This window comes from Symphalangus syndactylus, chromosome 13, assembly GCF_028878055.3.
Source record: "Symphalangus syndactylus isolate Jambi chromosome 13, NHGRI_mSymSyn1-v2.1_pri, whole genome shotgun sequence".
In the NCBI taxonomy this organism is placed as follows: domain Eukaryota; kingdom Metazoa; phylum Chordata; class Mammalia; order Primates; family Hylobatidae; genus Symphalangus; species Symphalangus syndactylus.
In genome coordinates, this window is record NC_072435.2 from 46,788,264 (window position 1) to 46,802,867 (window position 14,604).

At 42.5% G+C, this 14,604-nt stretch overlaps 2 protein-coding genes and 1 pseudogene across 4 annotated transcripts in view; 2 read left to right on the forward strand and 1 right to left on the reverse strand.

Annotated features, from left to right (window-relative positions):
• The window catches only part of LOC129459394 (zinc finger protein 431-like), a 402,258-nt gene that overhangs the window by 195,953 nt on the left and 191,701 nt on the right, over positions 1–14,604 (forward strand).
• LOC134732303 (zinc finger protein OZF-like) overlaps positions 1–14,604 on the reverse strand; it is a 319,666-nt pseudogene that overhangs the window by 155,726 nt on the left and 149,336 nt on the right.
• Positions 6,236–14,604, forward strand: part of LOC129459386 (zinc finger protein 430) — a 137,476-nt gene continuing 129,107 nt past the window's right edge. The window contains exon 1 of one of the 3 annotated variants that reach the window (XM_063616242.1): positions 6,236–6,426. In XM_063616242.1, coding sequence (XP_063472312.1) covers positions 6,424–6,426 — 3 coding nt within the window. In that variant the 5' untranslated portion in view covers positions 6,236–6,423. The remainder of the gene's footprint in view (positions 6,427–14,604) is intronic. The other 2 variants (XM_063616252.1, XM_063616253.1) reach the window with 2 other exon arrangements.

Genomic DNA, 14,604 nt, shown 5'->3' on the forward strand with positions numbered 1-14,604 from the left:
GACATGGGAAATTTGTTGCCTCATAATATAAGAAACAGAATATTGATCCACCGCTCTTGGAGCAATATTAAGTTAAAAAGAAACTTATTCAGAATAAGTTAAAGAGCATTGCCAGGAGGCCATTACTCTTCTGAGTGGTCATCATTCATTAGGTCTTTCTTTCAAAGGCTTAGAGTAAATGAGGCAATGGTTAGAAATTTATCTTCCGTAATAGGCTTTATAGCAGATTCTACTGTAAAGGCTATGGTTACACAAGAGACTTTAAAATTTTTTACTAAAGTTATGTTAAATGAAAGAATTTATCTAGTTTTCTTACCAGATAAACAGAGAAGTATCTGTGCAGTTGGTAGTATCTGTAGTTGCACATGGAGAAATACATCGAGTGTTACAGAGATTCAGTTGTAGGAGATTAACGAACACACTGCTTGGTTGAAATGAGACCACTTATCTAGCTAATCATTTGATCTATTCAATCATAGTTGGTTTGTTCAATGGGGACCTTGGTTAAAAAACATACTTCAGGCTGGGCACGGTGGCTCATGCCTGTAATCCTAGCACTTTGGGAGGCCAAGGCAGGTGGATCACTTGAGGTCAGAAGTTTGAAACCAACCTGGCCAACATGTTGAAACCTTGTCTCTACTAAAAATACAAAAATTAGCCAGCTGTAGTGACACATGCCTGTAATCTCAGCTACTTGGGAGGCTGAGGCAGGAGAATCCCTTGAATCCCAGAAGCAGAGGTTGCAGTGAGCCAAGATCACATCATTGCACTCCAGCCTGGGTGACAAGAGCAAGACTTCATCTCAAAATAAATAAATAAATAAATAAAACCATACTTCAAACTCTTGATACTATTTTTCTTCTGTAAGTCAAAATAATAGTATCCCTACTGCACTCTATTCTGTCAAAAATTCTAAATCTTTGCATGCAGTCATCTCTAGAATGTCAAGTGATCTCTCTTAAACTGGAACGAGGAAAACTTGAAGATGTATTTGACCATGAGAACACCATAACCTATGAATGATCTGATAAGAACAGAAACCTAAAATAATGGAAACTGAGAGTGACATTAAAACTCTGAGGTTTGGTGACACTCTGATCTATGCGAAAACTTAATCAAAAGGGGGGAATTTTTTTAAACAAAATTATTGGAGGCCATCATTCTGGACTGAGCTTGTTCACTAGGCCCAAACAGACCAAAACAAACCAAAATGGAGCCAGTCATGCTAAATGTGACATAGTCAAACTGAAAATTTAAAGAAATAGGTAGATTCTAAAACTGACCAGGTCTTGTTTTTCTTTTGTAAACAGCAGATTTCAATACAAGGAGGTCCCCTCTACTGTAATCCTTTTAAACAATAATAACCTGAAGTCCCTTTTTTCACTTTACAAAACCCACAGTTCTACTATTTTACAGTAGAAATTGAGACTAAATACGTCTTTTTTTTTTTTTCCTTGAGATGGAGTCTTGCTCTGTCACCCAGACTGGAGTGCAGTGGTATGATCTCTGCTCACTGCAACCTCTGCCTTTCAGGTTCAAGCAATTCTCTTGCCTCAGCCTCCCAAGTAGCTGGGACTACAGGTGCCTGCCACCACACTGGGCTAATTTTCATATTTTTAGTAGAGACTGGGTTTCACCTTATTGGCCAGGCTTGTCTTGAACTCCTGACCTTGTGATCTGCCTGCCTTGGCCTCCCAAAGTGCTGGGATTACAGGCGTGAGCCACCACACCCGGCCATTAGTAAATTTTTGATGGTGACAAAGTAATATCAATGTCTAAAGTTTTGGGTTATTTCTCAAAATTGAGATGCTAACCAAATGGGAGATATTGTTAAATTAATTATAGCCTAAAGCTAACCCCTTTTATGTTTAATTTTGGTCAATAGGTTTTTCTCTACATAGTCAACTGAAACCTAACTGGATATCTAAATAGGTTGTTACCTATTCTTGTACCAACCACTATGTTTGTCCCAATAAAAGAACATCAACTGTTCAAACCATATTCAAATAAGGCAAATCTCAAACTGTAATTAATCTGGCTATTTCTATACCACTTCTATTTTCTGTATGTCACTTTGCTTTTCCTGTGCATAAATATTTTTTACCGTGTGGCTGTGCTGGAGCCTCTCTGAGGCTACTCAGGACCCACAGGCTGCTTAATTTGCAAATTATTATTTGCTCAATTAAACTATGTTAAATTTAATTTCTCTGAAGTTATTTTTTTTTAAGTTTTCAAATGTTTTCTTTCTTATTTTATATTTTTTATTTTTTTTGAGATGTTGTCTCACTCTATTGCCCAGGCTGGAGTGCAGTGGCGCAATCTCCACTCACTGCAACCTCCGCTTCCCAGGTTCAAGTGATTCTCATGCTTCAGCCTCCTGAGTAGCTGGGATTACAGGCGCGAGCCACCACACTCGGCTTATTTTGTATTTTGAGTAGAGACGGGGTTTCACCATGTTGGTCAGGCTGGTCTCGAATTCCCAACATCAGGTGATCTGCCTGCCTTGGCCTCCCAAAGTGCTGGGATTACAGGTGTGAGCCACCGCACCCAGCCTCAAATTTGTTCTATGATAAAAAATAAGTGATGTGTTGTTGGGCTTTGATTATCTAAAATAAGTTATGTTTTCCAAATTACTCTATATCAGCTATGTCAGCTATTTTTTCCAAATTATTCTATGTTCTTTCAAAATGCTTTTGCAATTTCTTTTTTGTTTTTTTTGTTTTGTTTGAGATAGTCTCACTCTATCGACCAGGCTGGAGTGCAGTGGTGTAATCAATCATGGCTTAATCCAGCTTCCACCTTCCAGTCTTAAACAATCCTCCTGCCCTAGACACCTGAGTATCACCATGCCTGGTTAATTTTTAAATTTCTTTTATTGAGCTAGGATCTTATTTTGTTGCCCAGGCTGCACTTGAACTCCTGAGCTTCAATGATCCTCCCATCTCAGGCTCCCAAAGTGTTGGAATTACAGATTTGGGCCACCATGTGCTTCAGTAATTTCTTGAGATTATTCCCAATAATAAACAGTACTTTATGGACACAAATCTGCAAGCAATCTGGCTTTTATTTTAGAAGTGTCACTCTCCAGGGTTTTAAGAGTCTAGGGCAGCTACTTGAGTAGTGCGATCCATGGAAATACATAGGCTTTGAAGTCAGACACAGTTGACCCTGAGTCCCAGCCCAGCCACTTAGTAGCTGTGAGTGTTTGGACAATTTCTTGATGTGGAAGAGTTCTACAGACCACATATGCAGAAAAAGCAGAATGGACTGGGCACGGTGGCTCACGCCTGTAACCCCAGCACTTTGGGAAGCTGAATTGGGTGAATCAAGACGTCAGGAGATCGAGACCATCCTGGCCAACATGGAGAAACCCCATCTCTACTAAAAATACAAAACTTAGCTGGGTGTGGTGGTGCGGGCCTGTAATCCCAGCTACTCGGGAGGCTGAGGCATGAGAATCACTTGAACACAGGAGGCGGCGGTTGCAGTGAGCCAAGATCACACCACTGCACTCCAGCCTGGTGACAGAGTGAGACTCTGTCTCAAAAAAAAAAAAAAAAAAAGCAGAAGGATACTGATTGCAAATATGGTAGCAATTTTTCATCCCTCCTGTACCCATGTACATTGACAGGTGCTTTTACAGCCATTCCCATGAAGATTCAGAATCTATTTTCCAAACGCTTGATCTGGCTGGCCTTATTTGCTCATGGCAGTAGAAACCTGAGAACATGACAATGTGTTGGTTTGGAGCCTAGGCTCAAAGTTTTGACTGCTTCTGCTTTTCTTTTTCTTTTCTCTGTTTTTTTCTTTTTTTGAGAAGGAGCCTTTCTCTGTCACCCAGGCTGGAGTGCAGTGGCATGATCTCGGCTCACTGCAACCTCCACCTCCCAGATTCAGGCAATTCTCCTGACTCAGCCTTCTGAGTAGCTGGGACTACAGGTGTGTGCCACCACACCCAGCTAATTTTTGTATTTTTAGTAGAAGCGAGGTTTCGCCACGTTGGCCAGACTGGTTTCAAACTCCTGACCTAATGTGATCTGCCCGCCTTGACCTACTAAAGTTCTGGAATTACAGGCATGAGCCAGCATGCCCGGCCTGCTTCTGTTTTTCTTTCAGAGTGCTGCCATATTCATGAAAAAAAAAAAAAGCCCATATTAGGCCAGGCGCGGTGGCTGACGCCTGTAATCCCAGCACTTTGGGAGGCAGAGATGGGCGGATCAAGAGGTCAGGAGATCGAGAACATCCTGGCTTACATGGTGAGACCCCGTCTCTACCAAAAATACAAAAAAATTAACTGGGCATTGTGTGCCTGTAGTCCCAGCTACTCAGGAGGCTGAGGCATGAGAATCACTTGGACCCAGTAGGTGGAGCTTGCAGTGGTGAGCAGAGATCGCACCAATGCACTCCAGCCTGGGTGACAGAACAAGACTCTGTCTCAAAAAAAGAAAAGAAAAAAGCCCATATTAGCCAACTGGAGTATAAGATACTATGAAGAGGAGAAGCAAGGTGCCCCTGTTGACAGTCCCAGAAGCAGAAGCTCACCTTTACAAGCACAGCTGCTTTCCTAGTCAATGAGCAGCTCATGATACATGTCTGAAGGAGCTCAGCTAAGAACAGAAGAATGGCCCCACTGAGTCCAGCCTAAATGGCTGAGCAGTTCAATTATGAGCTAATCAGTTTTGGATGGTTGGTTATGCTGCCATAGCTAACTAATACATGCACCCAGTGCAGATAGAATGCCAAGATTTAACGGCAGGTTGATTACTAGTTACTTTCTAACATTGGGCACCATAAAAGTATTGATATTTTTCCCAATTTAAAGTTAGATGTCTTGTAAGATAATGTTGAGAAATGCAGAAATATGGCCGGGGGTGGTGGCTCATGCCTATATTCCCAGCACTTTAGGAGGTCAAGGCGGTTGGATCACCTGAGGTCAGGAGTTCAAGACCAGCCTGACCAACATGGAGAAATCCCATCTCTACTAAAAATACAAAAAATTAGCCGGGCGTGGTGGTTCATGCGTGTAATCCCAGCTACTCGGGAGGGTGAGGTAGGAGAATTGCTTGAACCCAGGAGGCAGAGGTTGCGGTGAGCCAAGACCACACCATTGCGCTTTAGCCTGGGCAACAAGAGTGAAACTCCATCTCAAAAAAAAAAGAAATGCCGAAATACATGTGGACATGTATGCATGTGATTGGTGCTTATATTCACTCAGTTTTCCGCACCACAGGAGAAAACAGATAACCACAGCCTGACCATTAGGGTCAAGGTCAAATAGCAAAATAAGTTTGCCTTTAATCTATTTTATTCCTATGTAAATATTAAAGGTCAAGACTGTGAACAGATCTGAAGACATAGTTTTTTTTTCTTCTGTGGCCCATCATCCTTTGTTCACTGTCTGAGCTCTGAAAGAAAGGTGGGCAACAGGCGGTAAGCAGTGGTTTACCTGTGGTTTATTCCTGCTGCCATCAGCTTTTTCTATAGCCACTATTTGTTTCACCCTCGGAACTGAAAAGAGACGTGATAAATAGAGGCTGTCCCCTCACCTGTGGCAGAAAAGGGGTGTTCAGGCCCTTCACCCCCACTGACATCACAGCTGTACTTCAATGTGGCAGCTATTGGCCATGTGTGGCTACTGTGTGCCTGGAATGTGGCTGGTCTGAACTGCGATGTGCTAGAAAGGTAAAATACAGAATTAGTTTCAAAGATTTTGTTTCAAATGTATATATACTTCATTAATAATTACATATTGCTCACATATTAAAATGAAAATATTTTGAATATATTGGGTTAATTAAATTGTTACAATCAATTCCACTTGTTTCTTCTTTCTTTTTAAAGTTTGGCTACTAGAAAATTTAAAATTCACATGTGACTTACCTTTTATTTCAGAGGATTGCCTGCTCAAATGACCAGAATACAGGAAGGTCATAAAATCTAAAATTTTAGAACAATTGTTGTTATACTTTGTTCATTTGTGAATAGCCATATAATATATTATTTTTGAATGCATATAAATTGATACACAAGGTTAAGGGCAAATACCCGCTGGTGTGGGCCTGGGTCAGCTCGGGAAGGAAGCCCTGTCTGAAAAGGCTGCAGCCTAGGCTGTCACTCTTTCTTCTTTCAGCCCAGCATCTGATCACGTCTTCTGTCACTCTGGGCCTGAAAAGACGGTGCCTTAAATATCATCCAGTCAGAGACGCTGGGCTGGGAACGGTCCAATCAGGAACGCAGCTGGAGCGGATAGGGCGGCTTCCGGGATGTGGCGGGGCCTTTGTCTCTCGCTGCAGCCTGAGCTCCAGGTCTTGTGTCCTCTGCTCTGTGTTCTCTGCTCGTAGAGGCCCACCCTCTGTGGCCCTGTGACCTGCAGGTTTTGAGAGATCCACAGCTAAGACGCCGGGACCCCCTGGAAGCCTAGAAATGGTGAGAGTGCCGGGTCCGCCATCCCGAAGGGAAAGGGGTTGGTTGAAACCGGTGGGAAGTGGCTGTGGCGGGACTCAGGGAGGCAGCTCCACAATCTGCGCTGGGAGTTCTTTTTGCCCAGCTCGGCCCCAGTCCCCTCCAGCCATAAGATGGCGGCTGCGCTGACAGCGGGGCCCGGGCGTACTGTCTCTTCCCTGCGCAGTGACTGTGCCCTGGACTGGAGCCCTTTCTGGGCAACTCTGCATCCGCAGCACCGCGTCTCTCCCAGATTGAGTAGGGACCACGGGAGGGTTGTCAGGGGGAGAATCCTGACTCGGGGTGCGGGTTCATGAAAGGGAAGAGCTTTGGGCTGTGGGGTTCCCAGTTCCTCTTTTTTTTCTATTAAAAATGTATGGGGGGACGGGCGCAGTGGCTCACGCCTGTAATTTCAGCACTTTGGGAAGCCGAGGCGGGCGAATCATCTGAGGTCAGGAATTCAAGACCATCCTGGCCAACGTGGTGAAACCCCGTCTCAATTTTAAAAAATATAAAAATTAGCCGGGCGTGGTGGCGCGCGCCTGCAATCCCAGCTACTCAGGAGTTTGAGGCAGGAGAATCGCTTGAACACGGGAGGCGGAGGTTGTAGTGAGCCAAGATCGCACCACTGCACTCCAGCCTGGGCAACAAGAGTGAAACTCCGTCTCAAAAAAAAAAAAATGTGTAGGAGTCACCGCAAAAAATATTAAAGAACTTAAAAAGTGGTTCAAGTATTGTAGAGCACTCAGCTATGGTTTGTAGTTTGTGGTCTATGGGAGGAGCTTCAATAAAAGACTTTTATAAGGTGCATGATGAAGAAAATCAAATTTAGTAATTGGTTAGGTACAGTTATGTAGTCTCTTAATTTGTACGATCGTGTTGGCAATTTTCTGGTTATGCGATCAGAGTTTACTTGGCAGTTTATAGTTGGTTAAGCCTGAATTTTGTTTTCCCCGATGTGGTAATTTACTAAAAAATGTAATTTTAGTTAGATTTTTTTAAAAAGGAGGACCCCAGGGACTAGAGCCACCTCAGTCTAATTGCCTGCCACTGAATTATTTTCACAGCCCACAGGGGACTTCTTTTCCCCTGCATTTTTCACATGTGTGCCAAGGAGGGTCTCAAGTCTACTTCTTCCTCCCCGTTCTTCCAGATTAACTCTGATTCACTGTAAAATACTAAATTTCCAGTGTCATTGACATTCCCAAATGCTACCTTCCCCTCTCTGATACACATTATCAATTATTTGTCCTTTATTGTACATTTTATTATATTTCAATTAATAATTCTTTGACAAAACATTGGATGGCACTATTTAAAAAATTGTCTTCTGTTTGTAAATATTTCCCATGAGAAGAAAGCGAATAATAATCCCTGACGCCCATATTGTAAAAAAGTTTCTGTGTCACTTTTCCTTTTATCTTCCCTAGGCACAGGGTTCTTATCAGAATGTTGTTGGGTCAAGGTTTCCATTTGGAAACTATGGGGTGATGGGTCATCATCCACTCTTCAGTTTTTTCCTGGTCCTGGGTTTTCAGTACTGTCTGGGGATAAACCAAGATGCCCACCATGGTGGCTATGTTGGCTAGAGTGTCTAGTGAATATCGGCTCCTGGGTCATTTAGTTTTTCATAGGACAACCTGAAGTATGAAGTGTATCCTATGAAGGGAGCAGGTAGATACCCTGGGTCTGAGTGCAGTCTCCTAGTGTGCTGTTCCTTTGAAAAGCTAACTCCTTGAGACATTAAGATTGACTTCACCCAGCTGGGCTCAGTGGCTCACACCTGTGATCCCAGCACTTTGGGAGGCCGAGGCGGGTGGATCACGAGGTCAGGAGTTTGAGACCAACATGGCCAATATGGTGAAACCCCATCTCTACTAAAAATACAAAAATTAGCCAGGCATGGTGGCACACACCTGTAATCCCAGCTACTAGGGAGGCTGAGGCAGAAGAATTGCTTGAACCCAGGAGGCGGAGGTTGCAGTGAGCGGAGATCGCGCCACTGCACTCTAGCCTTGGCGAAAGAGCGAGACTCTGTATCAAAAAAAAAAAAAAAAAAAAGATTGACTTCACCCAACCCAGCTTCTATTTCTTGGAGACACATTGAGAGAAAAATGCAGAAATAATTTTTACCCCCTGGATTCTCTAAGATTTGTGAAAGAAAAAATAGTATCCCAAAAGAAAAAAAAAAAAAGTCACCCCAGTGAGATGGTGCAAGAACTTGCAAAATAAAATGCACTTGGGGCAGTCACTGGGGTGACTATGGTGCAGTGTCTCTTGAGAGGTTGGTCACTGAGAGCTTTAGTGAGCAGGAGGGCGTGGGAGAATCTTTCAAGTGATTGAATGGCCTGACTGGACACATAGGTCAGACACATCTGTTTTCTAAGCAGCACTGTCACTCCGTGGGTTTGTCACCTCGAAAAGATTTGTTCACTTATTTTGACTTCAGCTTCTTTTAACTGTAAATTGCATTTAATTAGTAAAGTTTAAAAGGCACAAAAATATTTGCACAGGGTGTAAAAGAAGTGGGTTTTAGAAAAAAGTAAAATCTAATCATATATTCCATTTGTTAAGAATTCTTATTTACCTTTTCCTTTGTCAGAGTGAGTTTAAAAATTTTCTCAGGTGTGCTTATGGCTGGGTGATTTAAAACAGAATTCCAAGGCTTAGCTTTTAGAATGTTATCAAGGAAAAAATTAGGAAAAATCTCTCTTCCATTTTGGCTGTAGAAAATAAATAGATTTCCACAAGAAAACGTGGTATATAATTGGTGAGTTACATAGATTCATGAAAACACAAATTTCTCTTTTTGCAGGGTAAAGTTGTGACAGTGAATATTTCTGTCCCATATCCTGTTATCTTGATTTTTAAGTTTCATGCTAAATTTTATGAGATGAAACTTGGTACCTCCTAGAAGTGTTCCCATGACTAATTGTTTACTACATGATTTTTTATAGAAATAATAATATAATACATTTATTGTCTGAAAGGAATAAATGCTTTTGCTTTTCTAATTGAGGTATAAAATGTAAGCACCAAAAATTTTCTTTTTTTATATGAACACTGTGTTTGAGTGATTTCATTGGAGTTTTCAAACAGTTTCAGAAACCAAGGGAATAAATCTGACGTGGAAATTAAAGCTTGAACCCAGTGACTCCAACCTAAGGCTAATATTGAGCCTACAAAAAAAAAGGTTATTAAAGGCCCAGTTAGTTCTTTCTGGGGAGCCTCCCCTGCAGATGTCCCAGCCTGCTCACCCCAGCCATGGAAGAAGTCTTTCCATCCTGAGAGAAGCTCCAAAGCCCTGGAAAACTGGGGCCCCACAGGCAGATGCAGTTAAGATTAAGATGAAAGGAAACTGGGAGGGTCTTACTGATGATAAAGTTTTTTATTGTTTTGAGGCACTTTCCAGACGTTGTAAAATAAAACAAAGTTAGATTTGTGTAAAAAAAAAAATGAATTCCAAAGGAATATTGCAACAGGAGGAAGTACCAACTATATCATCTTTATGGCTTGTAAAGTTTAGGCAGACAAAGGCTTTGTTTCCTAGGGAGGAGCATAAAAGATTAGAAAAAAGGTGGGAGGGGAATGGCAAATGGAGTGTGAAAAAAATCAGATTTTAGATCAGAGAATGTTTTACCCTGAAGTTAGCATGTTCGTAGGAGGGACATAAAATAGGGTTGTATGTTGACTCACACTCAGGGTAGCTCAAAGTTCAGGAGCCTGTGGGAAAAAAAATAAGTAAAGTTTGATTAAGAAGTATTTTATTTCTGTGTGTGGTGGCTCGCTCCTGTAATCCCAGCACTTTGGTAGGCTGAGGTGGGCATTTCACCTGAGGTCAGGAGTTTGAGACCAGCCTGACCAACACAGAGAAACCCCGTCTCTACTAAAAATACAAAATTAGCCGGGCGTGGTGGTACATGCCTGTAATCCCAGCTACTCGGGAGGCAGAGGCAGGAGAATCCCTTGAACCCAGGAGGCAGAGGTTGTGGTGAGCCGATATCATGCCATTGCACTCCAGCCTGGGCAACAAGATCAAAACTGTCTCAAAAAAAAAAAAAAACAAAGTATTTTATTTAGACCAGTGAAGACAAATTCAGCTCATTTTTTAATGAGAAAAGGAAGAAAATGTGTAGAGTATGTATCTGGCTATGTGATAGGTAAGAAAAGGGAGTGCCTTCTACGTCATAATAAGAAGGGTGTTTCTGGCCGGGCATGGTGGCTCACACCTGTAATCCCAACACTTTGGGAGGCTGAGGCGTGAAGATCACGAGGTCAGGAGTTCAAGACCAGCCTGGCCAAAATAGTGAAACCCTTTCTCTACTAAAAAAGGCAAAAATTAGCTGGGCATGGTGGTGTGTGCCTGTGGTCCCAACTACTTGGGAGGCTGAGGCAGAAGAATCGCTTGAACTGGCAAGCAGAGGTTGCAGTGAGCCAAGATCATGCCACTACATTCCACCCTGGCGACAGAGCAAGACTCCATCTGAGGAAAAGAAAAAAGTGTTTCTTTTCGTAAACTGTTGCTGGAGCACAAAAAGGATGACTTTTATTAATCACAGCTAGTTTCCAGGATTATGTATGTGTTTCATTTTTCCCCACCTATTTTCTTTGTCCTATACATTTCTTTCATTTGACTTTTTCTGGGTTGTATCTTTTATAATAAACTGCAGTGTTTGCTGGGTTCTGTGAGTAGCTCTATCAAATTATTGAACTAGGGGGAGGTTATGGGAATCCCCAAATTTTAAACAGTAGCTCAGAAGCATAGATGGGCCTATGGGGTTTGTGATTGGCATCTGTAATGAGGACAGTGTTGTGGGACTGAACCCTGAATCAGGGTCTGTGCTGACTCTGGGTGGTGTTAGAATTCAAATTTCAGATAATGAGTAGGTGCTGGAGAATTGCTTAGTGTTCAGCAAACTCTATAGATTTGATACCAGAAAAAAGATATCACAGAGGCCTGGCTTCGAATGGAACTCTGGGTGTCTGGGAAGGGGAGGCTCTGGTCTCCTGTACACAGGCTGTCACATTGTCCATTATCTTGTGATTCCAGGTCTCCTCCCAGGGTGACTGTGGACTGAAAACTTAGAGGAAAGGACCTCTGATGACAGACCCCCTTTTCTTGCAGCTGCCACCACAGGAGTCCCACCCACTCACAAACACACACTAGACATTGACGTGTCCATATCCCTCTCAAGACTAGTCATCCTCAGGAATTTCACCACAGCATTGTGGATCCTAGTATTTCTTGCCAAAATCCCACAAGAGTGTCTACAGGTCTCCTGGCATATCCCAAACCCCAGACACTGAATCTGCAGCAGCAAACTGTTTTCTTCACCAACGTAGGGTTCTGGACCACCTGTTCATAATCTCATCTGCCTGCACAGGCACAAATAAATCAGAGTACAACCCCACCGGGACCGCTATCTGTAGCAAAAACCTACAGTCTTTCCACCTACATTGCACTTTACCCCACCCATGAAGTTTTTTTCTTTTTTTTTTTTTTTTTTTGAGACGGAGTCTCGCTCTGTCGCCCAGGCTGGAGTGCAGTGGCGCAATCTCGGCTCACTGCAAGCTCCGCCTCCCGGGTTCACGCCATTCTCCTGCCTCAGCCTCTCCGAGTAGCTGGGACTACAGGCGCCCGCCACCACGCCCGGCTAATTTTTTTTGTATTTTTAGTAGAGACGGGGTTTCACCGTGGTCTCGATCTCCTGACCTCGTGATCCGCCCTCCTCGGCCTCCCAAAGTGCTGGGATTACAGAAGTTTTTTTCTTTTAACTTGATTTTGGTTCAGGGGTACACGTGCAGGTTTCTTATATAGGTAGAATTGTGTCACGGGGGTTTAGTGTAGATTATTTTGTCACAGAGGTACTAAGCATAGCACTAAACAAATATTTATTCATTCTCTTTGTCATCTCACCCTCCACCCTTACTAGGCCTCAGTGTCTGTTGTTTCTTTTTTTGTGTATGTGTTCTTATTTAGCTCTTACTTTTTTTTTTTTTTTTTGAGATAGAGTCTTGTTCTGTCACCCAGGCTGGAGTACAGTGACAGGATTCACCAGACAAAAACTCTGATCTCTTCTTCTTTCTTTTTTTTTTTTTTTTTTTTTTTTTGAGACAGAGGCTTGCTCTGTCACCCAGGCTGGAGTGCAATGGCGCGATCTCAGCTCACTGCAACCTCCGCCTCCCAGGTTCAAGCGATTCTTCTGCCTCAGCCTCCCAAGTAGCTGAGACTACAGGTGTACACCACCACACCTGGCTAATTTTTGTATTTTTAGTAGAGACAGGGCTTCACTATCTTGGCCAGGCTGGTCCGAACTCCTGACTTTGTGATCCTCCCACCTCAGCCTCCAAAAGTGCTGGGATTACAGGCATGAGCCACTGCACCCAGCCTATTTCTATTTCTTTTACCTTGCTAAGAATACATATATATCTTATAATAAAATTACCCTAGAACCTTAAAATATTTCTTTAAATTTCTTAGTATATGTTATAAAATTGAGGGGGCAGTGGCTTGGCTTAAAAAGATTACACAAACTCTAGGATTTAAGTTTCTCTTAGGTAAGCTTAGGAAAAACAGAACTGGAAATACCCCAGTGGCATAGAGAACAGAATTCTACATAGGGTCCTCTCCCTGCCCCAGTTCTGTTTCGATTTAGCCTATTTGGAGGCCTTATTTAGGTCTGGCCCCACCCTGGAGTCATGCCTCACACAATTTGTTAGAAGAAATCAGAGTTTTGGGCCAGGTGTGGTGGCTTATGCCTGTAATCCCAGCACTTTGAGAGGCCAAAGCAGGCAGATCATAAGGTCAGGAGTTTGAGACCAGCCTGACCAACATGGTGAAACCCTATCTCTACTTAAAAAAATACAAAAATTACCCTGGTATGCTGGCACGCACCTGTAATCCCACTTACTTGGGAGGCTGAGGCAGGAGAATCTCTTGAACCCAGGAGGCAGAGGTTGCAGTGAGCTGAGATCATACCATTGCACTCCAGCCTGGGTGACAGAGCAAGACTCCATCTCAAAAAAAAAAAAAAAAAAAGAGATAAGAGTTTTTGTCTATGAATCTTCCTGCCTTTCTAGAGTTCATGCTCACAATTTCCTTAAACCCCAAAACAGATAAATGGTAAAAATAAAGTATGTATTTTAGGGTCTTAATTTTTAAATTTTTTATTAAAACAAGTGCTTGCAGAAACATTCTATTTAACAACTTGTTTTCTATTTTTGCAAATCCAGTAGTTGCTCTGCAAGTCACATAAAATTAAATACAAACACTGTAAAAACTCTAAAATACATTAAACTTTCCTTTCTGTATTCCTCTCATCTGTCTATATTTAGCTTTTCTTCTATGCAATTAAAAAAAAATCAATGACAAAGAAGAAGAAATGGAAAGGCTGGGCTCTTTATTTAAATCCTAAGAATTATTAAACACTTAATAACAGCTTTCAGGGTGTTATGATGATGAAATCACATAATGTGTCATGGCCAACACAGTGCTTTTTAACATCCTTTTGAATACATAGTTCCTGCTTAATATATCTTGCATTAGTACATGTTGCCATGCAGGCTTATTCAGACATTGCTGCCTTCTGTTTCCTCTGTAAACTTTAATGAGCCAGCAAAGAATATGATACTTTACGATGGAGATGGATTTTATTTATTTATTTATTTACTTAGAGACAGAGTTTCACTCTTGCTGCCCAGGCTGGAGTGCAATGGCACGAATTTGGCCCACCACAACCTCTGCCTCCCAGGTTCAAGTGATTCTCCTGCCTCAGCCTCCCTAGTAGGTGTGATTACAGGCATGCAACACCACACCCAGCTAATTTTTTGTATTTTTAGTAGAGACTGGGTTTCTCCATGTTGGTCAGGCTGGTTTCAAACTCCCGACCTCAGGTGATCTGTCCACCTCGGCCTCCCAAAGTGCTGAGATTACATGCAAGAGCCACCGCGCCTGGCAGAGATGGGTTGTCTTTATTTGTACCAGAAGTATTTGGTTGTGACAAGAGTGCTGAGTGTAAGGCACCCTGTGCTGTGCCTGCTTTCTTTAATGCTAATAATGAGCCCAAGGGAAAGCAACATCAGCACTGACAGGGGACTTGTTTAAAATACTTATTCATGGACCCTTTTCAAACCTGCGGAATCACATTACATAGAATGGAGCCA